General features: G+C 38.2%; 1 protein-coding gene across 2 annotated transcripts; it reads left to right on the plus strand.

The window, feature by feature from the left end:
- Positions 1–1,246: 1,246 nt before the first annotated feature.
- gtf2a1 (general transcription factor IIA, 1) lies at positions 1,247–15,466 on the plus strand. 2 transcript variants are annotated; one of them, XM_073816601.1, is made up of 10 exons: positions 1,247–1,464; positions 4,210–4,311; positions 4,402–4,555; positions 4,647–4,711; positions 7,345–7,420; positions 8,550–8,683; positions 10,248–10,349; positions 10,445–10,696; positions 11,077–11,166; positions 13,842–15,466. In XM_073816601.1, the coding sequence occupies exons 1-10, from the start codon at positions 1,435–1,437 to the stop codon at positions 13,947–13,949; spliced, it is 1,113 nt and encodes a 370-aa protein (XP_073672702.1). In that variant the 5' UTR covers positions 1,247–1,434; the 3' UTR covers positions 13,950–15,466. The 2 variants fall into 2 exon arrangements, with proteins under 2 accessions (XP_073672702.1, XP_073672703.1); XM_073816602.1 differs by lacking the exon at positions 1,247–1,464 and adding an exon at positions 1,531–2,588.
- Positions 15,467–23,930: the final 8,464 nt, after the last annotated feature.

Consider the following 23,930-nt stretch of genomic DNA (forward strand, 5'->3'; position numbering starts at 1 on the left):
GTCATTTTTATAAATTCAATTATTATTTTCTCGTATGGACTTTATGTAATTTAAAAAGTGAATTATCTTATTCAGATCAGTACTTAATAAACAATAACATGTATTTTGTATGATCCCTCTTATTTTGGTAAAATAATGAACATTTAGCAGATTCTGTAAACTTTTGACCTCAACTGTACATACATATTGTTTGAGGTTCATCAGTTTATATGCACTTCATTCACTTTAATTTCACTTAATCTAAAATGAAACACATTTTCAGTAAGTTTTTATTTTTGGGTGAACTATATCTTTAATACAATGATATTGACACTCCATTGCCAAACTACTGGCAAACATGAAATCTAGATTTCTGTCTTCTGATGTGGCATTTGATTTGTGTAAAATGGTGTTTAATGCTTCTCAGAGGAGGCATACATGCATTTAAATAGCATGAATAAACTGCCTTTGGTGGGTCCAAAATGGCACAATTTAATCTGGCTTGTATCTTTACACTGAATTTCAGGTTCTGAATAAAGAACTAAATATGGACAGTCCTCTTTCTAGTGAACTCAGTTCCTTTATTTAAACTTGAAATATTTATCTCCAAAAATGTTGGCACTGTTAGTTTTGCCATTCCTACACATCTAACAGTACTACGAAATAAACCTAAATTTAAAACACAGCATAAATAAAAATATTTAAAATTAATCTTCCTATAAAAACCAGCGGTTGCTCATGGAGTGGTACACATTGCCCTCGTCTGGTGAAAATGGTAACTCCATTAGGCTTGTAATTTCCAGTAAAGCACTAGGCTATACATTTCTATTAATAAAACTAGTTTTATAAATTTAGCTTGTGCTAATTGTGCTATTTAAGCAGAACTAGAAAATCTGAGGCAAATTGATGTTGTGACTAAAGCCTTCCTTAAAGTTTAAAATTGTTTTAAAAGCAAAAAGGTTAACGTTTTTATATCCTTAGGCATATATGCAGATGGACAGAAAGGCTAATAAATAAATATGGTTTCAATAAAAAATGACAATAATATACACTCACACAACTGTAGCGTAACATCTGCTCTTTTCACATGTTGATAAACACAACATCAATATATCGGCTATAGCGAAGGGCTGATCCAGGATCTGCTGACTAACCGTGTCACGTTTGCGGTAAGACCGCGTTGAAATCTCGCGATACTTCGCACAGTGCCCGCTTGACCCTGCCCTGTGTCTCGCGCAGCTCCGTATATAAAGGCGGAGGACTGGAGAAGACGGACGGCTGGGGAGCAGCAGCCCTGGGACTGTGAATAAGACCGTAAACAGCTGTGTTTTTATTTGCTAAAACTTTAACCGGCAACTTTTTAAAACGTTTTAGATGTTTCCGTGCTTTTTTTAAATGCTTTTTGGGGTTCTTGCTTGATATTCGCGGTGTGCTTTTCCCCTCACTGCGCTCATAATGGCGAGCTCGGCTAACTCGAACCAAGTGGTAAGGATCAGACAAACGGCACTCATACTCGAAATCACACACGTGTCCAAGCATTGTAGTTAGACGCAGTGCATTTTAACCAAACCCACACTTGGCTTTTTCAAGAATAAAACATATTAGACACACGTACACATCAAATCTGATCCATTTGAGCTCTTTGTAGGGAAGTGTGTGAGTGTTTGCTGATAGTGAGAGAAAACACAGTGGCTCTGATCCATTGCAGTAAGCTGTATGGTGTGTTAGAAAAAGCTTTTTCTGTTAAACTAACACGGACTTTGTTACATTTGGCCTCGGCCGTGTAAAAAGCTGTGTTTGATGCGGAAAATAAAATAGGTTGGTTCGCATTCTTCGTGTAACTCGATATTACAGCTTGTTACGAAAGCACCCTTTCAGTCTGAAATTGTACCAAAACAAATTCAATATAATTATGTGCGTATATATCAACGAAGAGCAGATTTGTGTTGTTTGTTGTCCTGCGTGTTGAAACGAAAACATTGATACATCACAACAATCTTATTTTAACGAATATTTGTACATATGCCCCCTTATATTACCGCATCCCATGAATATAAACCCAAATACGACCCGATTTTCACAATAAAACCCGTTCACGGAAGCCTGTCAGCTGAGCGCTACAGTGCGGGCAAATGCTGTTTCATCATGGCTACCGTCGCCCTTCTCTGTCTGCGTCTCTCTCCGCCTCTGACCCTCCTTCTTTCAGACGCCTGGTTTTATACAGCCATACCGGCTCTCTAATATAGACTGCCCGGGATGGGAAGGTGCTACTCGGCGCTACGTCACCGGCTCTGCATATAAACACCAGACTGCGCTTTAAATAGTGAGCCGACGGGCCGAGAGCCACGGACAGGACACGACACAGACCGCGAGCCTGCCGCTTCTCTTCCGTTTTAGCAAGAAAATGTATTTGCGGCGCCATAGCGACGGTGGTTTCTGAGTAGAGAACGACGTTTGCTTTCTCATTCCGGATTTGCTGCGTCCGGAAGTGCATGTGTTTTGAATATTGTTTCTTTTTTTCGGTTTCGCAGCGTGCAGTTGACCGTAGTGTACGTGCTATTTATGGACGAAGCGGATGCATCGCGTTCAGATAACGAGCAAACGTAATCGTAAGTTAACTGAACGCTATGTGTCCATTTATAGTGCTTCGACTCTCAAATGGTGATTAGGGGTCAGACTGAAATCGGTTCGATTCTTTTGAACAGTTCGTTTCAAAGAACCCGTTCAAAAACAATTCTTTTTACGTAATTACGTCATGTCCCGGTGTTCCCTCAAATCCTGAAGTGTGGTGTTTAAATTAAAGCCACATCTAGGCACATACACACTGGCGTTCAAAAGTTTGAGATTAGAGGATTTTTAATGTTGTGTATGCTTCTTAAGTCTGCATTGTTGATAAGAAATGCATTTTTAATATTAAATATTTTTGCAATTTAAAAATTTTCTATTTTAATATACTCTAAAATAGAACTCTTTTTATGATGCAAAGCTGAATTTTCAGCATCATTCCTTCAGTATTCAATGTCACGCAATCCTTTAGAAATCATTCTAATGTGCTCTATTATCAATGTTTGAAACTGCTGCTTAATATTTTTTTGATCCTGTGATTCGTTTTTATCAGGATTCTTTGATGAATAAAACGTTAAGAGATTAAAAAGAACGGCATTTGTTCAAAATATCTTTTTTTCTTGCAAAATGAGTCCTTGCTATATTTTTTTTAAATTAATTTAGCAACGATGTGTAAAATTGAAGTTTATCTTTGAAAGAAAAGAAAAATTACTGACCCTAAACTTTGAACGGTAGTGTATATTGTTACAAAATCTTTCTATTTGAAACTTCTTTACATTTTATTCAAAGAATCCTGAAAAGAAAAGTATCACCGGTTCCAAAACAAATATTGAGCAGTGCAAGTCTTTCGAGTAATGATGCTGAAAATTCAGCTTTGTATTACAAGAATAAATTGTATATTAAAATACAAAACCACTATTTTAAATTGCAATATTTCACAATATGACTTTTTTTCTGTATTTTAATCAAATAAATGCTGCCTTGGTGAGCAGAAGTCAAAGTTTATATATTCATTTTTATTGCTTCGTAATGTCTTGTCCCAGTTCTGTTTGTTGCAGACATGGTTCCAATTCAAAAAAAGTATTATAGAAGCCAAATATTTGTTATATCAAAATTAAATTACTTTACACACCATACTAACATGTATTATTTGACTGAAAATGTTTATTCAAATTGACAAATATTTATTTTTTAATAGTTGTCATAAACCGTAAACACATTGCTAATGCCTTTATGAAATTTCCGTAACTATTTGCACATCAGTCCAAATTCATAAGTTTTCTCCAAATCATCTCAGTTATTGGTTAATGGCTTATAAATAAGGTTGGCTAGATATTGTTTTCCAAAGCGTAATGTACTTTTTACTGTACTGTTTCATATTAAATATCATTTAATACTTGAGTACAAGAAAGTACTATACTTTTAATGTTCTTGAGTATAAAAGGCAATTCAAACCATTTTTTTTTTTTTTTAAATATTGCACAGTAAAAAATGACATTATGCTTTGGAATTTATTGAAGTAAAGTTGTCCAAAGAAAAACACTCTTGATCTAATGATCTGTTAAACTACAGATACATTTTACATTTATTTGAGTTGTGAACTGATTCAACCATTCCATTAAAGGTTGCTCATAATGTTTAGTAATTCAGTAGCTTTCATTATAGCCTAAACTGTATAGATCAGTGATGGAGGATGTCATCAGTGAAGTCCGAGAGCTTTTCCTGGACGAGGGAGTGGATGAACAGGTCTTGATGGAGCTGAAAACGGTAAGATGTTATTTATGATGAATATTAACATGCTGCACAGGTGTCTGTTTATTTAAACCTGTGTCTTGCTGACCTTCGGTTTCTGAGTAGTTATGGGAGAGTAAGCTGATGCAGTCCAAGGCGGTGGAGGGTTTTCATACGGAGGAGCAGCAGGTTCTGCAAGCTCAGCAGCAAGCCCAACAAGCTCAGCAGACGCAACCACAAACCCAACCACAACAAGTCCTCCTGCCTCCAGCGCAGCAGGGTGAGGCCTGATCTAGACATGCATGTGTTTTTAGAAATGAAATCAGTCTAGTGTATATTTAATAATAAACTGTTTGTGTGCCTCTCCTAAGCTCCTCAACAGCAAGTCATTGTTCAGGATCCTAAGATTCTCCAGCACATGAGTGCCACTGGAATGGTGAGTGTGTGGCCGAGTCTTTTCATATGTTATGTTAGTATATTTTGAAATATAGACCTTAGTAGGGGTAGTGCCATTTAATTTTTGACAAGAATAAAACAAGGCTGTGAGGGATAGAAGTACAGCGTGTTCTGGTTTTGTACTGTTGTTTAAAGGGATGGTTGACCCAAAAATGAAAATCTGTCATTAAAGGGATAGTTCACCCAAAAATGATAATTTGATGTTTATTTGCTTACCCCCAGGGCATCCAGGATGTAGGTGACTTTGTTTCCTCAGTAGAACACAAACGAAGATTTTTAACAAAAACAGGTGCAGTCTGTCAAATAATGGCAGTCAATGGTTACCAAATCTTTAGAGGAAAGAAAAACATGCACAGACAAATCCAAATTACACCCTGCGGCTCGTGCCGATACACTGATGTCTTAAGAGACGAAACGATCTGTTTTTGTGAGAAACTGAACAGTATTTATATCATTTTTTACCTTTGATACACAGCCACGTCCATCTGTCCTGAGCACGAGTTTAGCTTTTGGTTCGTTACATGTGAACGCTCTCTGACGTAGTATACGCAAACGCCGGAAGCTATCTGTCGCGTGTATACGACACTCATTGTTTACACAGTGCACACAGACTGTGGGTATAGCGGCTATAAGGTTTGGTGCCCATCCACCTCTATTATTTGGCTGGCTGACTGCACTGGTTTTTCTTAAAAACCTTCGGTTGTGTTGTGCTGAGGAAACAAAGTCACCTACATCTTGGATGCCCTGGGGGTAAGCAGATAAACATCAAATTTCCATTCTTGGGTGAACTATCCCTTTTATTTGTTTTCCAAAGATGAACCAAGTTCTTACGGGTTTGTAACGACATGAGGGTGAGTAATTTAATGACAATTTTTGGGTGAACTATCCCTTAAACTCCCTTAAATCCAAGAGTTTAAAGACAGATTTCTAATTTTTTTTTAATGGTACCTCCATTTTGTTGAAGCCATCAATCTGCTTTACTTATACTTTGTATAAAAAAAATAAATAAATGTTCAACCGCAGAATTCCTGGTCTAACGAATACCCATGGTTCTGCAAAGGATTCTGCACAAATCAAAGAATCTCAACCAAAGTGCAACAAAGTCACTAGTTTAATTTTCCATATGTGACCCTGGACACCAAAACCAGTTACAATATTTGGCCGAGATGCAACTAATTGAAAATCTGGAATCTGAGGGTGGAACAAATCAAAATAGAGAGAAAATTGCCTTTAAAGTTGTCCAAATGAAGTTCTTAGCTATGTATATTACTAATCAAAAATTAAGTTTTGATATTTACGGAAATTTACAAAATATCTTTATTAAACATGATTTTTACTTGATATCCTTATGATTTTTGGCATAAAAGAAAAATCTATTATTTTGAACCCTATACTGCATTTTTGGCTATTGCTACAAATGTTTCTGTGCTACTGGTTTTGTGGTTCAGGGTCACATTTGATTTGCCTTCGTTTTTAGTTTTCTGTGGGATTATAGTTTGTTCTCTCATTAAAGCTATGAAATACACAGTCTTGTAACTAGTCCTTTTGTCTGATATTTAACTCAGACATTAATCTGATATTAAAAAGTGTGCAGTTTTGTGATTCACCTGAATGCGTTTTGGTTTGGTTCATGTCTTAATCCTTTAAGACTTCTTAAAAATCCTTATCGGAAAAATGATTCCAGATCCTGAAAAGTTGGCAGTCACTGTTGCACTGTATTGACATAATTGCTTAAGGCTTGTAGTTCAGAGTGCACATGAACAGCGAATTATGTGTGCTCCAGTGTTTCTGTTGGCTTGAGTTAAAGCCTGTGTCATCTGCTGTTTGAAATACTCAAGCTTTTTAAAGCAGGACTGAATCTGATTGGCTGTCAATGTTTTAATCATTCATGAGCTGAAAATAAGTAGCTCTGAATGTTGTTTCTTTATACCATTATAGTTGGGATTTGGATTCTGCTGTTCTGTTAAAATTTAGAATTACTTTTACAACTGTCCGCCTTATTCCTAAACACCAAATTTCCTAAACAATTTGCAGTTCATTAGCCACTATAGGGTAATGGCAAGAAGAATACGAACGTTGTGCAGTACAAACTACAAACCAGTGTGTTCATAATTAGGATAATACATTTACAATTTGCAATGTCAAGAAGCAAACCAAGCTGTTTTGTACAGCTAAAAATAACTGGATGAGACTGAAAGCCACACCCATAAAATGTACTAATGGCTATGTCCGCTCTTACAGCAAAAATAAGGTGGATATCTATAGTTGTATCATCCTTGGTGTGAATGGCCCTTGGTGCAAACTTTAATGCAAATCTCAACATGCCAACATCACCCCCATCAACAGTCACCGTTACTCACAATGCAAAAAAGTGGTTTGGTCACAGTAGTTCCCTATACACCCTGTAGGATCAGCATTAATGCCAGCAGGAGAACAGATGGGTGGAGTCTTCCTGGAAAATGGTTTAGACAGAGCTGGCAACTTCAAATTAGATTACACAGCAGATTCCAGCAAGGATATTGTTCTTGCTCTCTCACTCCCTCTCTACCTGGTCATTAATGCATGCGTGTCCTCTGTGGATTCAACTCTTGTTTCAATCTCTTGTTCCACTAGAGTGCAGCAGCCACAGCAGCAACTTTGGCTTTACCTGCAGGTGTAGCACCGATTCAGCAACTTATCACCCCTCAGGGTAAGACATTACACTCTTCCATAAGAGTAAAACTGCATTTTATGACCCCTTTAAAAACGGTTTCTTCTCAAAACAATATTTAATGTCTCTATCATTATTCATGTGGTAAAAAAGCTGAGCAGTAAATGATAGGACTGTAAATTATCCCTTAAATGTCTGTTTTGTTTAAACTGCTTTTTCTAGAAACCTTTTTTCCTTTGTGGAAGCTTTGCGATTTTAAAAGATTACTCCCCTTCCAGAATCAAAATTTCCTGATCATTTACTCACCCCCATGTTATCCAAGATATTCATGTCTGTCTTCAGTCGCAAAGAAATGACGGTTTTTGAGGAAAACATTACAGGATTTTTTTCCCATATAGTGGACTTCAATGTTGCTCAATGCATTGAAGGTTAAAAACGCAGTTTCAGTGCAGCTTCAAGGCTCTAAATGATCCCAGCTGAGGAATAAGATTCTTGTATTATATATTTATACTTTATATACTTTTTAACCACAAATGCTCATCTTGTTTAGTTCTGCGATGCACAAAACCTAGGGTAGGTTGAAAAACTCCTGTCTCATTTTCTCCTCCAACATCACTGTTTTACCTAGATGAGATGAGCATTTGTGGTTAAAAAGTGTGTAAATATTATTTTTTAAGAAAATTACTGATCTTTTTACTAGATAAGACCCGTATTTCTCTGCTGGGACCGTTTAGAGCCCTTTGAAGCTTCATTGAAACTGCATTTTTAACCTTCAATTAGTTGAGCACCATTAAAGTCCACTATATGAAGAGAAAATCCTGCAGTGTTTTCCTCAAATTTAATTTCTTTGTGACTGAAGAAAGAAAGATATAAACATCTTGGAGGAATAGGGGTGAGTAAATTATCAGGAAATAATTTTGTAAGTGGAGCAATCCTTTAATGAGCTAATACAGGTTCAACTGACCAGCAACTTTTCACTCACTTAAAGTCAAACATTTACTTTGCAGTGGCCTCTTTCTGTTATCCAATCAATTCCTGGTGGACAGAAATCAAGTCCTGTCCTCCTTTTCTTTTGTCCAGTTCACAGTTTCAGTTTTGTGACTGCTTTCTGCATGTTGACACAAGCGTGAATACTTTTAAAAAGGCCATCTCTCTGTTATGTGTTCAGGTCAGATCCTGCAGGTGGTCAGAGCAGCCAATGGAGCTCAATATATCATTCAGCCACAGCAGCAAATGGTGTTGCAGCAGCAGGTCCTGCCACAAATGCAGCCTGGAGGTGTGCAGGCCCCCGTCATACAGCAGGTCTGTGCTTCATACTTTACATAACGCTGGAAACTCTATCTGCGCACTAATAGTGACACGTTTGTTCTAGTTCAGTCACTGGACGCTGCAGGTGGTTGTTGTGACGCGTCTACACACTTAATGAGTGTGATTTGTTTCCCCGAGTCAGCAGAGGTCCTCCATCATAGCTAGCCAATGCAAGATGTCTGTCAGATCTCTTGCTTGTTTAAAATGTGAATATCAGAACTGATAGAGGACCGTTCACAGAAAGGAGTAGAGCAGTTTTTACTGTTGTAGTGTTACCTTGGTGGTTTATAAAGATTATATGTGGTTTAATAAAGATTATATGTGGTTTAATAAAGATATATTGTATGCTATAAAAATCTGTGAAATTTATGGTAAATAAAAAATGACCGCTTTTTTAAAATATGCGAGAAACATTACGTTTATGGATTGAAATTAAATTTACAGACTGTTTACAGTTTTTAATTGGCTCATCATCTTAATACACCGAAGTACCAATGTTTTCTTTTATTAGGGGTTGTCTGAAATGTGTTTTTCAGGGCCAATGCCGATACGATTATTACAGATCAAGTCGACCAAAAACCAACACTTTGAACCAATATACAGTTGAGGTCAAAAGTTTACATACACCTTGCACAATTGTTGTTTTTTTTTTATTTAGCACTGACCTGAATAAGATATTTCACATAAAAGATGTTTACATATTGTCCAAAAGAGACAATGACAGTTGGAATTTATAAAAATGAATCAAAAGTTTACATACACTTATTTTTTAAAGTGATTGTATTTCATGAGTCCCTTGTTTGTCCTTAACATTTAATCTGCCTGCTGTTCTTCCGAAAAATGCTTCAGATCCCACAAATTCTTTGGTTTTTCAGCATTTGTGTATTTGAACCCTTTCCAACTGTGTCTGATTTTTAAGATCCTTTTTTTTTTTTTTTACACTGAGAATAACTGAGGGGACTCTACTTTTAGAAGGTTCAAACTCTCACTGATTCTTCTGAAGAAAACATGATGCATTAAGACCTGGGGGGTGGAAATTTTTTTGAATTTGAAGATCAGGGTAATTTGCTTATTTTGTTTTCTGAGTAACATGCAAGTATCTAGCTGTTAAAGGGCAGTACTAAATTGAAAAATGTAGGTAAAACAAGAGAAAAATACACATTATTCTGCTCAAAAGTTTACACCCCTGGCTCTTAATGCATATTATTTCCTTCTGGAGCATCGGTGAGCGTTTGAACCTTCTGTAATAGTTGCATGTAAGTCCCTTATTTGTCATCCGTGTGAAAAGATTGATCTCAAAATCAAACAGTCATTGTTCGAAAGGGTTCAAATACACAAATTGTTGAAAAACCAAAGAATGTGTCGGACCTGAAGAAAAAAAACTACAACAGTAGTAGCAGTAGAACCATAACATTAACCAATTACCAGGTTTTAGAGTTTTACTGTCTTTTACTGTTAAAATTAGTTGTTTTTCAGAGTCTAGTGATGGGTCACATGATCTGTGTAGGAGAACAAGAGTGCAATAAATGTATGTTTCTTTCTCTCTCTTTTTATGTAGGTGTTGACTCCTCTTCAGGGAGGCCTTCCCCAGCAGACTGGAGTCATCATCCAGCCGCAGCAGATTGTCCTCACAGGAAATAAAGTTCAGCAGAACACTCAGGTCAGCACAACCTCTGACCTCAAGCATAAAGTACACATCTCTGAAGCTGATAAATGCATGAGGTGTGTGTATTGAGAGGAGTTGTTTGTCTTTAGGTCATGCAGGCAACAGCAATGACTGTGCAGTCGGAACAGGGAGCTGCGCATGTGCAGGCACAGCCTCAAGCACAGGCACCACAACAACAGCCACAGCAGCAACAGGCCTCGCAGCAACCTCCCATGGTACTCCAGGTGGATGGGGCAGGAGACACGTCCTCAGAGGAGGACGAAGAGGAGGAGGATGAGTATGATGAGGACGAGGATGAAGACAAAGAAAAGGATGGTGGAGAGGATGGCCAAGTAGAGGAGGTATATTCTGGATTGCGTTATCGTTGAAACCAATGTTAACTAAAACCCATATTCATTACATGTTATAAGACAAATGGTGTATGGGTCGACTGTTTTTCAGGGCCAGTACCGATTATTACAGATCAAGTAGATCAAGAACTGAGATGTCTGATGTAAAATGGAAAATTAATGTCAAAATAAAGAATAACAAGAGCTCTGACAAAAACTCTTTAAATGCTTTTAAATTATTTTATCTGCAGATGTGTTTTGAAAATGAGTGACACTGTTAACAATTCATATCGGCACTGATAATCAGCCAGGCCGGTTGGTCGATTAACCTTCTAAATTTCGGTATTTAAAGACAAACTAATTCAAGAATAATATTTTGTCTCTTAATTCAGGAGCCGTTAAATAGTGGTGATGACGTCAGTGATGAGGAAGATCAGGAGCTATTCGACACTGAGAACGTTGTGGTTTGCCAGTATGACAAGGTGAGTATTGTAGGTAACGTCTGTTACCTCATTTCTTAGTTTACATGTTAGTAAGTAATACGTTTCTTCAGAATTAAATTAAAACCATCAAATTTTTATTTAATATTGCCTTTTTTTTTTTTTTCTCAAAAATGCCATATGGGCTTATTTAAATAGTTTTTGATGTTGCTCAATTCTGAGGAAAAAGTCAGAATTGTGAGTTTGTATTAGGGCTGGGCGATATGGGCAAAAATTCATATCTCGGTATTTTTAGGAGGAATGACGGTATACGATATATATCCGGTATTTTTCCATAAATGGTTACTTAAGAGTCAAAGCCTTTATTAAAACTTTATTAAACAGTTTTCGAGCAAAATATAATTAAAGAAAATTTACAAATAAACAGCTGCACAACAAATAAACAGCTGCACAAAATCTTTGATAAATAAAATACAGTACAGGTTGTTTCTCCTGCTTAACACTATAAGCTGCACAACATATTTCAAATTATGAAAAAAATAGAAATGAAAAAAAAAAAATAGACCAGGGGTCTTCAACTAAAACGGCTCGAGGTCCAGTAATGAACCCTGCTCACCAGCCAAGGTCCGGACAATTATAAATTAAAAAACAATTTATGTTTTTTGCGAGACCAGGTTATCTGCAGCATATTTTATCTTAAATTCTAGACATTTGAATACCTTTTTAAAGACCTGAACAAAAATAAATAAATAAAATGACTGTAAAAAGCATGATTTACAATTCAGATGCAGGTTTCACAAAACAAAAAAGATTTCTTAAATTATAAACTTCACATTTCAGCCTTCAAGAGTCAAAAGTATCAATTCTTATATAAATTTAAACAAATATTGTCAATCAAGTATTATATTAACATATGCATATATTTTACTGCCTTAATTGTTTAAATTTGTATAACACATGATCTTGTCGATCCATCATTTCACATGTACAACTTTACGTGTTTGCTGCTTAAAACCATGGATTGATTTTTTTTTATTTTTTTTTACATTAATCTTTTTGACAACAGCCGACGTACGAGCTGATTAAAAATGTCAGATCATTGTCTTCCAGCAGGAGGCGCTGTCAGAATGGCACAAAAACCAGCTCCGCAGCTGACTTTGAAACTGCAGCGCTCATATTTATTTAATGCATAGCCTTATAAAGTTTCATTGGAATTCTTGCCTTTTAGTCCCCAATTTAAGACGACCTGAAATCATAATTAAGACTTTCTTAACCCTTACAATACTGCAGTCATCAATGAAAATGAGAGCTTTATTTTAAACACCAACTTTCAAAAACAACCCCCCTTGCCTACACAAAATACTTTTTTTTTAAATGTTTTCCCCACTGTGTTCGGCGCACAAGAGAAATATTAGGGAAGTAAACTATTGTGTAATATCAGCATATGAAGTATATTCGTCTATCATTGTCTCTGAGAAAATGTGCACGTCGGATGCTAAAAGGGCTGTTTTTACTTTCGCTTTATTGCTCAGTTTTCACGTTGCTTGCGTGATATCCATTGGCTCACCTTCATGGTTTAAAACATAAATATGTATAAAAATACTGTATAAAAAGATATATTTACAATATTTTACGACGTAACCCCAAAATAATGTGTTTTCCATCAACGTTTTTCACTCACAGTTGACGACCCCGGGGCTCGACCATAAATCGGCTTTTAGTACGAAATGAGCCACTTTTGCGAGCCGCTCGGAAAGCTTCCCTTTGACCTCACTGTACATTTGCGGCAGAGCTTCTGATGCAAAGTAGGCTACTTGCGACTGGGTAGCTCGTATCTTGGGTCAATGCTTTTTAGCGGCGTTTTAAAACCCTCGTTTTCACGCAGAACGCGCATGTGCCATATCGATAAGAACGATATTGGATAATCCCGTATCGCGTTGGGGAATCATATCGATATATCCCCAGAACTCGATATACCGCCCAGCCCTAGTTTGTATCACTCATTTCTGAGCAAAAATGCCTGAATCGCACGTTTGTGTTGCTTATTTCTAGGAAGGAAAGTCAGAATCGCGAGTTCATATCGCTCAATTCTGAGTAAAAGTCTGAATCGCAAGTTCATATCACTCAATTCTGAGAAAAAAAATCTGAATTGTATCGCTCAATTCTGAGGTGAAAAAATCTGAATCGCAAGTTAGTAATGCTCAATTCTGAGGAAAAAAGTTTAGTCGCGAGTGTGTATTGCTCAATTCTAGGAAGAAAAGTCAGAATCGCAAGTTCATATCGCTCAATTCTGAGGAAAAAAGTCTGAATCGCGAGTTTGTATTGTTCAATTCTGAGGGAAAGATTTTGAGAGTCTGAATCGCGAGTTCGTATCGCTCAATTCTGAGGGAAATGTTTGGAGGAAAAAAGCCAGAATCACAAGTTTTTTTTTTTAAATTCTCAAAATTGGAATTTATAATTCCCAATGGTGTTTTTATCTCAGAATCACAAGTTTCACAAGGAAAAAAAAGTCAGAATCACAAGTTTGTATCATGCCATTCTGAGAAAAGTCCGAATTGTAAGAATTCACAATGACCATGAAAAAATTAAATTACCAATATTTAAAAATGGCATAAAGGTATTATGATGGCATATTAAACACTTGTGAAATGTGATGCAATAAATTTTGTTCTTTAATGGTCCATGGAATTAAATTCAGACAATATGTTTTGCTTCAGATTCACAGAAGTAAGAACAAGTGGAAATTTCACCTGAAAGACGGGATAATGAATCTGAACGGGCGGGATTACGTGTTCTCCAAAGCCATTGGAGATGCAGAGTGGTAAATGGTAAAGAACAAATCCCAGAACTGTCCACTCTTAAGGCAAGACACATCGAGACCTGAAACTGTACATTTCAGGAGATTCCCACTTCGGGGGCTGAAGAGTAACGTCCCAGTGCTACTGTGCTGTTTGAGTGATGTCGGCACGAAAATAACGTGTGCCATCCAAGAGATTTGTTTCTTTCTTTCCCCCCCCCCTCCTTTTAAGCCCTTTTACCTGTAGAGTTTCACAGGAGTCTGTAACTTTTCTCTTTTAGAACAATATTCTTGCCCCTCAGATGTATGAAAACATATTAGGCGCAGGGAGCCAATTTTAGCGCCTGGCGCTAACTTAAGTTGACTCTGGTGTGTTAAGATGGCCTTTTTACTGCAACCGTACGTGTTTGTTGGTGATTTCCGTAGCTAGGTCAGCCATCTGAATCCTGTGTAAAGCGAATCGTCCAACACGAAGACCTTTTCATCACCATTTTCCACCTTATACAAACACTAAAACAAGCAACCAAGAACTGTGTTCCAATAATTTCCTTTCATATTTGCTATGTTTTTAGACCTTTGTATGTTCAACAGCAGAGATACCAATGAAAACAGGCAAGTTAAGTGTAACGTTGTCGATCTCACTAAATTGTTCACGTGTTTGTACGTCTGTCATGGATTTTTCTAACTGTACTCTGGCTAAAGATCTGCTCTGTCAGATTGATGCATGTTTTTGGGCAGTGCATCACAGAGCTTGCGTCGTCCTGCGTGTGTTTGTGTGCAATTATTGCGTTAGGTGTCAATGAAGTGCTCGGTCAGGCCACCCTTCATACTTTTACTTGCGGTCAGGCTTATTTTACACATTTCTAGTAGTTCGTATTTATTCCTGAAGCTCAGGCAGCGTCAAATTTCGGGGGGATGAAACCGAACTGTGCTCTTAATGAAAGTGCTCCTTTCAGTCTGTTCTCTGCTGAGGATTTCAACACCTGATTCTGTGCATTGTTTGGTTTTTTTGTTCTCCATATTAGGTTTTATAGTATTTAGTCTGACTTTTTAAGTAAGACTTCTTACCCTCATACAGTCTGGGAACTGACAGATTGTGGTGTACTGTGTCTATGTTCAGCAGTTGAAAGAAGTACTGACATGTTCATGCTAAGATTATCCAATGATTTGGCTTGGATTAGCGTTGGGACTTTTTCTTAAATTTAGTGTAGTTCATTACGCTCCTTGTTTGTGCCTTTCAGATTTAATTTAGATATCAGGTCTTTTGTCTAAAGGGGAGAGCCTTTAACAAATCCTACAAACTGTACATTTCGCTTTGCTTTTCTAATGGCAAGTAAAGATACTTCAGAGCTACTGTCTGGGTTATGTGAGGGAACGTAATGTTTGTTCATATACTGTTTTATCAATCAAACTGCTCTGTCTCTGATTCTCGTCTCTATGAAGGTTGTGTTATGTAAGTAGAGATCTTTAGTATTTTGTTGAAACAACATTGAGTTTTATTATTTTTGCCTTTGCTGAACTTTATTAAAGCACTATTAAAATTGACTCTTATTCTTGAGCTACATTTGCTTTTTGCAGCTTGTCTTCTGCTGATCGATACAGTCTAAACGTTCTTCCTATGAAACTTTCCTTTGTCTTTTATGGTGTGGGTTATTGAGTCAAATAGCTTTAAATATCTAAACTTGTTTTAACAAGTTCAATAAAGACAGTTGCGGTATTCTCGTGAACACGTCAAAGACTGACATGGAAGAGAAGAAATGGTTGAATAAAGTTATTTTATTTGCGCACAAATATTCACGTAGCTTCATAAATGTTAAGTTGAACCACTGTCACATGGACCATTTTCCAGTGCATCTGGAAAAAACTAATAGGGCTTCAATTTTTCCACATTTTGTTACAGCCTTATTCCAAAATGGATTAAATTCATTATTTTCCTCCAGATTCTACGAACAATACCCTATAATGACAGTGTGAAAGAAGTTTGAAATCTTTGCAAGTGTACTAAAAAATGAAATTAATCCTATTTTTTGCTATGAAATTGAGCTCAGGTGCATCCTGTATCCGCTGATCTTCCTTGATGTTTCTACAACTGGTGAATTCAGTTCATTGGACATGATTTGGAAAGGTACACACCTGTCTATATAGGGTCCCACAGTTAACAGTGCATGTCAGAACACAAACCAAGCTACAAAGTCCCTGAAATTGTTTGTAGATATCCAAGATGTGATTGTATTGAGACAGATCTGGGAAAGGGTACGGAAATGTGCAGCATTGAAGGTCCCAATCCGAAGCATTGAAGTGGCCTCCATCATCTGTAAATGGAAGAGGTTTGTAACCACAGGTAGTCGTCCTAGAGCGGGCCAAACTGAGCAATTGGGGGAGCAGGGCTTTAGTCAGGGAGGTGACCAAGAGCCCGATGGTCACTCTGAAAGTGCTCCAGCATATCTCTGTGGAGAGAGGAGAACCTTCCAGTCTTTAGACCTTGAGGCACAGATCTGGGGAGGTGTACAGAAAAAATTCTGCAGCATTCAAAGTCCCAATGAGCACAGTGGCCTCCATCATTTGTAAATGGAAGAAGTTTGGAACCACCAGGACGACTCCTAGAGCAGGCTGCCCAGCCAAACTGAGCAATCGGGGGAGAGAGGCCTTAGTCAGGGAGGTAACAACAACCCGCTCCAGCATTTCTCTGTGGAGAGAGGAGAACCTTCCACTCCACCAATCAGGCATGTTTGATAGAGTGGCCAGATGAAAGCCACTCCTTAGGAAAAGGCACACGAAGGCACCAAAAGGCACCTGAAGGACTGTCAGACTATAAGAAACAAAGATTGAACACTTGGGCCTGAATGCCAAGCGTCATGTCTGGAAGAAACCACTGTTCAACACCTGGCCAATCGTATCCCGCATCCCTACTGTGCAGCATGATGGTGGCAGCATCATGCTGTGGGGATGTTTTTTAGCGGCTGGAACTGGGAGACTAATCTGGATCGAGGGTAAGATGTATGCAGCAATGTAGACATTCTTGATGATAACTTGCTCAAGAGCGCTCTGGACCTAAGACTGGGGCCACGGTTCATCTTCTAACAGGACAATAACCCTAAGCACATAGCCAAGATAACAAAGGAGTGGCTCCGGGACAACTCTGAATGTCCTTGAGTGGCCCAGCCGGAGTCCAGATTTGAACCCGATTGAACATCTCTGCAGAGATCTGAAAATGGCTGTGCACCAATGCTCCCCATCCAACCTGATGGAGCTTGAGAGGTACTGCAAAGAAGAATGGCTTGAGGCTCAAAACTTTGTTGAAACACTTCACATCACTGGTCTCAAACTCAATTCCTGGAGGGTCACAGCTCTGCACAGTTTAGCTCCAACCCTAATCAAAGACACCTGATTGAGCTAATCAAGCTCTTCAGGGTAACTAGAAACTTCTAAGCAGGTGTGAGTTGGAGCTAAACTGTGCAGAGCTGTGGCCCTCCAGGAATTGAGTTTGAGACCACTGCTTCACATACTTTAGCACCAATGACAGCCTCAAGTCTTTTTGCATATGATGCTACAAGCTAGGCACACCTATTTTTGGGCAGTTTCTCCATTTCATCTTAAGTATACCTTTCAAGCTCCATCAGGTTGGATGGGGAGCATCCCTGCACAGCCATTTTCAGATGTCTCCAGAGATATTCAATCAGGTTCAGGTCTGAATGGAATCGCTCTGTGAATGTCCTTGACTGGCCCAGCCAGAGACCAGACTTAAACCCAACTGAGCATCTCTGGAGACATCTGAAAATAGCATTGATGCTCCCGATCCACATGAAGCTGTAATTGATGCCAAAGGTGCTTTAAAGAAGTATTGAGCAAAGGCTGTGAATATATTGTGTGTGTGTGTGTGTGTGTTTTAATAAATATGCAAAGATTTCAATATTTTTATGTTGTCATTTTGGTGTACTGTTTGTAGAATTTTTAGGGAAATAATGAATTCAATCCATTTTGGAATAAGGCTGTAACAAAATATGAAAAAAGTGAAGCACTGTAACAATGTCCTTACTACCTTTTGGAGCATTGAACATGGTAGTACCATTACTGTCAATGCAGAGTCAGAAAGCTCTCAGATTTCATCAAAAATATTTTAATTTGTGTTCTGAAGATGAACTAAGTTCTTTTTGTTTGTAACGACATGAGGATGAGTAATTAGTTACAAAGTCTGGTGATAAACTATGCTTTTAATAGTCCCATTTTCTCTGTATATATTAATACTCAAGTTTAGGGTCAGTAAGATTTTTAAAAATACATTTTTAAAGATGTTTCTTATTCTTAACAAGGTGCCATTTGTGACTGGACCACAAAACCTGTATATTTGTAGCAATAGCCAGAAATGCATTGTATGGGTCAAAATGATCGATTTTTCTTACATTTAATTTTTTATTAGTAATATGCATTGCTAAAAACTTAATTTGGACAGCTTTAAAGGCAATTTTCTCAGTATTTTGCATGCAGCACACAGATTCCAGATATTTAAATAGTTGTATTTTGGCCAAATATTCTTCTATCCTAACAAACCATGAATCAATAGAAAGCTTGTTTATTCAGCGTTCAGATGTATAAATCTCATAAAATTGACCATTATGACTGGTTTTGTGGTCCAGGGTCACATTTATTTGATTAAAAGTACAGTGAAGCTACTGTATATCCATACATTTTTTTCCCACTGTTGGCAATGCAAGAGTGTTTTGTGTATGAATAAGTTGGGTTTTAAAATACCAGAACTATTGTCACAATATGTCAAGGAATGAAACTTCCTCCTCAGATGAGCCCGCTTTGCAGAAGTAGGTTATCTGCTTGAATATGTTGTTCTTTACTGCTATAGTCCACTAGGTGGCGATATTCCCTGTAAAAATAACTTGTCCATGTATGAAATCATTGCAAGTGTAAATATATTAAAATGCTGACTAAACTATATTGAAACTGCTTTACAGATTAAAGGTTGGGTAAAAGCCATGATTTTACAAATAAGAAAAATACATTTAGGGAGCAACACTAAAAACTAAGTCAATTTTCTCCTTTTTCTTGTCATACCTACATTAACTTCCTCCTCAGTCACGACATAAATGCTTCATCTGCAGTAAATTCACTCCAATCCAGTTCCACACCTCCCTTCTCCTGAATCAGCAGTTTTCTGCTGCAGGTCGACAGCGTTGCCCACTGAGGTTGATTGAGCACCATATCAGCACATGTCTCTCACTCTCCCATGGGTCCTCTTTCCTCCATCATTTTATCTCTATGACATTCCCCTCGAATTTTCAATCACAGTTCATGTCCTAATACCTATAACTTCCTTCATCCCTTCCGTTCCTTTCGTCTGAGGTCACGATGCGCCACACAAGTGTACGTATATTCACCATCTGGGTTTATATGCCTCATCAATCTTCACACACACTCCATTAGGCTTGTAATGGAGAGGACAGCTGTGTTGATGCCTCGGTTTCATCTGAATTTTTACGCCTACAACAACTTCAGCAGATTATAATGTCTCCCACTCTCTTTAAAATAGGTATGTTATGGTGTGATTGTGAAAAGTACAGCAGTAGCCCTGAGCTTTTATATTTACCACTATCTACACCCACTTTACAGCTCTTCAGTGTCCTCTGACACCCCGGCAGGTTGTTCACACATGTGTAGAGTGCTGTGTGTTTTTCCATGTGGACATCCTGACAGTTCAAACCTAGTGAATGTTATTGAATACCCATTACACAATGGTTATGTAATAGAGGAAGCAGATGATTCAAGCAGTAGAAAGACAATAGTCAAAAAACATTATTTAGGATTCATACTATTAATGTTTTGATTCAGTTTGGGTGCATTGCAGATTTACATTTGACAAAAAATGGTGCTAGACCAGATACAGTTGAGGTCAAAAGTTTACATCCCCTTTTCAGAACCTATTTTGCCAAAATAAGAGGGATCATAAAAAAAATACATGTTGTCTAGTCTATCTTAGTACTGACCTGAATAAGATACTTTACATAAAATATGTTTACATATAGTCCATGAACCCTTTCCAACAAAGACTGATTTTGAGATCCATCTACACTGAGGACAACTGAGGGACTCGTATGCAACTATTACAGAAGGTTCAAATGCTTACTGATGCTTCAAAAGGAAAAACCATGCATTAAGAGCCGGGGTGAAAACATTTTGAATTTGAAGATCAGGGTAAATTTAACTTTTTTTGTCTTCTGGGAAACATGTAACTTCTTTTATGTGAAATATCTAATTTAGATCAGTACTAAATAAACAATAATATGCATTTTGTATGATCCTTTTGGTAAAATGAAAGATGTAAACATTTAACCTCAACTGTAAATGAAGTTAGTGGTGGTAGTCTCCTGAAAGTTAAGGATGCTGGGAAAATATTCACAGCCTTTGCTCAATGCTTTGTTGAAGCACCTTTGGCACCAGTTATGGCCTCAAGTCTTTTTGAGTATGATGCTACAAGCTTGGCACACCTGTTTTTGGGCAGTTTTTCCCATTCTTCTTTACAAAACATCTCATGCTCCATCAGGTTGGATGGGACGTGTCGGTGCACAGCCATTTTCAGATTTCTCCAGAGATGTTCAATCAGGTTCAAGTCTGGACTCTGGCTAGGCCACTCAAGAACATTCACAGAGTTGTCCCATAGCCACTCCTTTGTTATCTTGGCTGTGTGCTTAAGGTCGTTGTCCTGTTGAAAGATGAACTGTTGCCCCAGTCTGAGGTCCAAAGTACTCTGTACATTGCTGCATTGATCTTACCCTCCATCCTGACTAGTCGCAGAGTTCCTGCCGCTGAAAAACATCCCCACAGCGTGATGCTGCCACCACCATGCTTCACTGTAGGGATGGTATTGGTCAGGTGATAAGCGGTGCCTGGTTTCCTCCAAACATGACACTTGGCATTCAGGCCAAAGAGTTCAATCTTGGATTCATCAGACCAGAGAATTTAGTTTCTCATTGCCTGAGAGTATTTCAGGCAGACGGTCAGGTGCCTTTTATTGAGGAGTAGCTTCTGTCTGGCCACTCTATCGTATAGGCCTGATTGGTGGAGTGCTGCAGGGATGGTTGTTCTTCTGGAAGCTTCTCCTCTCTGGAGTTCCTTTAGAGCGACCATCGGGTTGTTGTCACCTCCCTGACTAAGGCCTCTCTCCCCCGATTGCTCGGTTTGGCTGGGCAGCCTCCTCTCGGGAAGAGTCCTGGTGGTTCCAAACTTCTTCCATTTACAAATGATGGAGGCCACTGTGCTCATTGGGACTTTGAATGCTGCAGATTTTTTTATATACTTCTCCAGATCTGTGCCTCAAGGTCTAAAAACAATTCCTTGGACTTCATGGCTAGGTTTGTGCTCTGACATTGACCGTTAACTGTGGTGCCATATAGACAGGTGGGTGCCTTTCCAAATCATAACCAATCAACTGAATTTACAACATGTGGACTCCAATGAAGTTGTAGAAATACCTCAAGGATGATCAGTGGAAACAGGATGCACCTGAGCTTAATTTTGAGTATGGGGTATTGTTTGTAGACTAACCTTTGCTTCCCATGTGCATCAATGAGCCTTGGGCACCCATGACCCTGACAACAGTTCACTGGATGACCTAGTCATCCAGGCATCACTATTTGATCCTTGTCCTTTCTTTTTCTTGCCCAATTGTCCTGCTTCACTTTCTGTCCAAAAGGTCCCACCCATTGACAGCTGCCATTGTAACAATATAATCATTGTTATTCATTTAATCTGTCAGTGGTTTTAACGTTGTGGCGGATCAGTGTACAAGCGTCCAACTGATGAGCAGGATGGAAAGAAATCTTGGTGTGGCCAAACCTCTTTGTGAAGAGTGATGACGGAGTGGCCAGAAGCAGCTGAGATGGTACAGTGTACGGTTTGATGAGAGATAGAAGATAGTAGGGAGCGAGACCGCTGGCAGTACTGCAGGCCTGAAACAGTGTACTGAATTTCATCTAAAGTGCACTGTCTGCTCTTGACCATTCTCTTGTGTCTTCTGAGAGGACATCAATACTGGTAGTGGAATAAAAGGACTGGGAGAGGCGTCTCTATCTGCACTGTCATGGTAAGATCAGACTTGGCTCACATGCTGGTCAGTGACCTTATGGGTTTAATGGCCCTAGAGGCCATGACACGGTGCAGGATTCAGTAAAGCTAAACTGATGGAGAAATAGATTTGTTATTTCAGACCAGGAGAGACAAGACAAGGAGAAACTGACATCAGACAGTCCTACCAATACGATATGGGCAGGGGCCCTGTGGTCAGACAGACTGTTACAAATACACACTTGCACACATAAATGTATGCATGCATCCCAGGCTTGTCTGAAACATTTGAGACATTTGAGACAGGGAAGAGCAAGGTGATATGCTGTAACAAGCACGTGCAATGAGAAAGCACACATACACACCAGTGGTGTTGCAGTGGTGTTTTAAAATGAGGAGGCAAAGTCCTCACACTTTTTTTTTTCTTTAATTCAAATGTAAATTCATGGCCCAGACATATACATTTTTATATTAATGTGTGTACTGAATTAACATACATATTTCTGCAGTCATAAAAATTGTTATATATCTTAGCCGAGATATTTAAAACTCTTTCATCACATTCTAGGGTTACTATTATGTATAAAAAAACCTTATAAAACATTGATATAAACTGTGAGATAAAAGACGAAAAAAAAAAAAAAAAAAATATATATATATATATATATATATATATATGTAACCATCAACGTATTTCAAAATTGTTACTTTTTTGTCAAATATAACATCACATTTTATGATTTTTATATTAGTGCTACATTAATATTGTACATTTGAATTTTTAAATTAGTGCAATATTTTATCATTGCAACGTTTTAGTGTAATTTTCAGTAACAACTGCAACTGGATTTATATGGTATAAGTTATCACACCGGTCACTATTGTGACCATCAAAATGTTTACTCATTCTATGACCACACTCAACAAATCTGAAAATATGTGAATTCATATATCGATAATAGACATCTTAAAGATAATGTGTACCAAAAATCTTTGCCATATCTTTATGTTAACATACTTTACTAGCCTTTCGTTTTGGAGCTTTGATGCAGCATCTTCTCAAGGTGCAAACAGGAAATAAACTGATCTGGACATGTGACAATTTGCACTAATCTCGTGAAACTGCACATATTTATTTGCAGGAAGTGCACTAAAACATCAGTCAGTAGCCTAAGGTTTTTAGAGTTTTGTAAGTGAAAACTAAGGCACTAAAGCATTAAGTTTTTTACCGTCACTATTGTAACCGGTGGGATTAATTGGGTTCTCACTAGTCTCGCATAGCCAGACCTTCAGACTGACGGCTGAAGGTCTGGAATTCATGGCAGCTTTAATTGGCCAAGGCCCGCCCATAAGGCCGTATGACCGACATGTCAAACAGCCAATCACAGTTTGTTTCGTTCAGCGTCACGTTTCGGTGCATGGAAATGCCTCAACAACAGACTGGCATGCAACAAGTCAGTCATTGAAATAACCAGTTAAATAAGAAGAGGGAGAACAAGCAGTAAGTCAGTAATTTGTTCGCGAACGTCGCAAAAGTGTATAACAACAATGGCGTCTGCATAAGCACCTTTTAGCAAAACGCCGAGTAAATCAGTCTGCACTTTGTTTCCCGGAGGACCGAAAGCAAACGCGACACTTGTGTCTCCCGGAAATACGGTCAAATTCAACTAATCAGACGACTTCGACATTCCTGAAGTGTTTCCAGTTAAGTGTACCATATGCATCAGACGTTTAGCCAATGTTCCATGGGCGTGACGTCTGAGGCTGAGACTAGGTTCTTACTGGCCTCAGTCTAGAAGCTGTCCATAAAACAAACAAAGCAAGCCCTGCATATTAATATTTTTGTTGAGATTTTGTTGCATTTAGACACTTCTAGCCAGCAGGTGTCACTAGCGTTTGGTGTTTAGAGTGCTTCGAAATGGTGAATAATTATTTCGAA

Source organism: Garra rufa, chromosome 13 (genome assembly GCF_049309525.1).
Source record: "Garra rufa chromosome 13, GarRuf1.0, whole genome shotgun sequence".
NCBI lineage: Eukaryota > Metazoa > Chordata > Actinopteri > Cypriniformes > Cyprinidae > Garra > Garra rufa.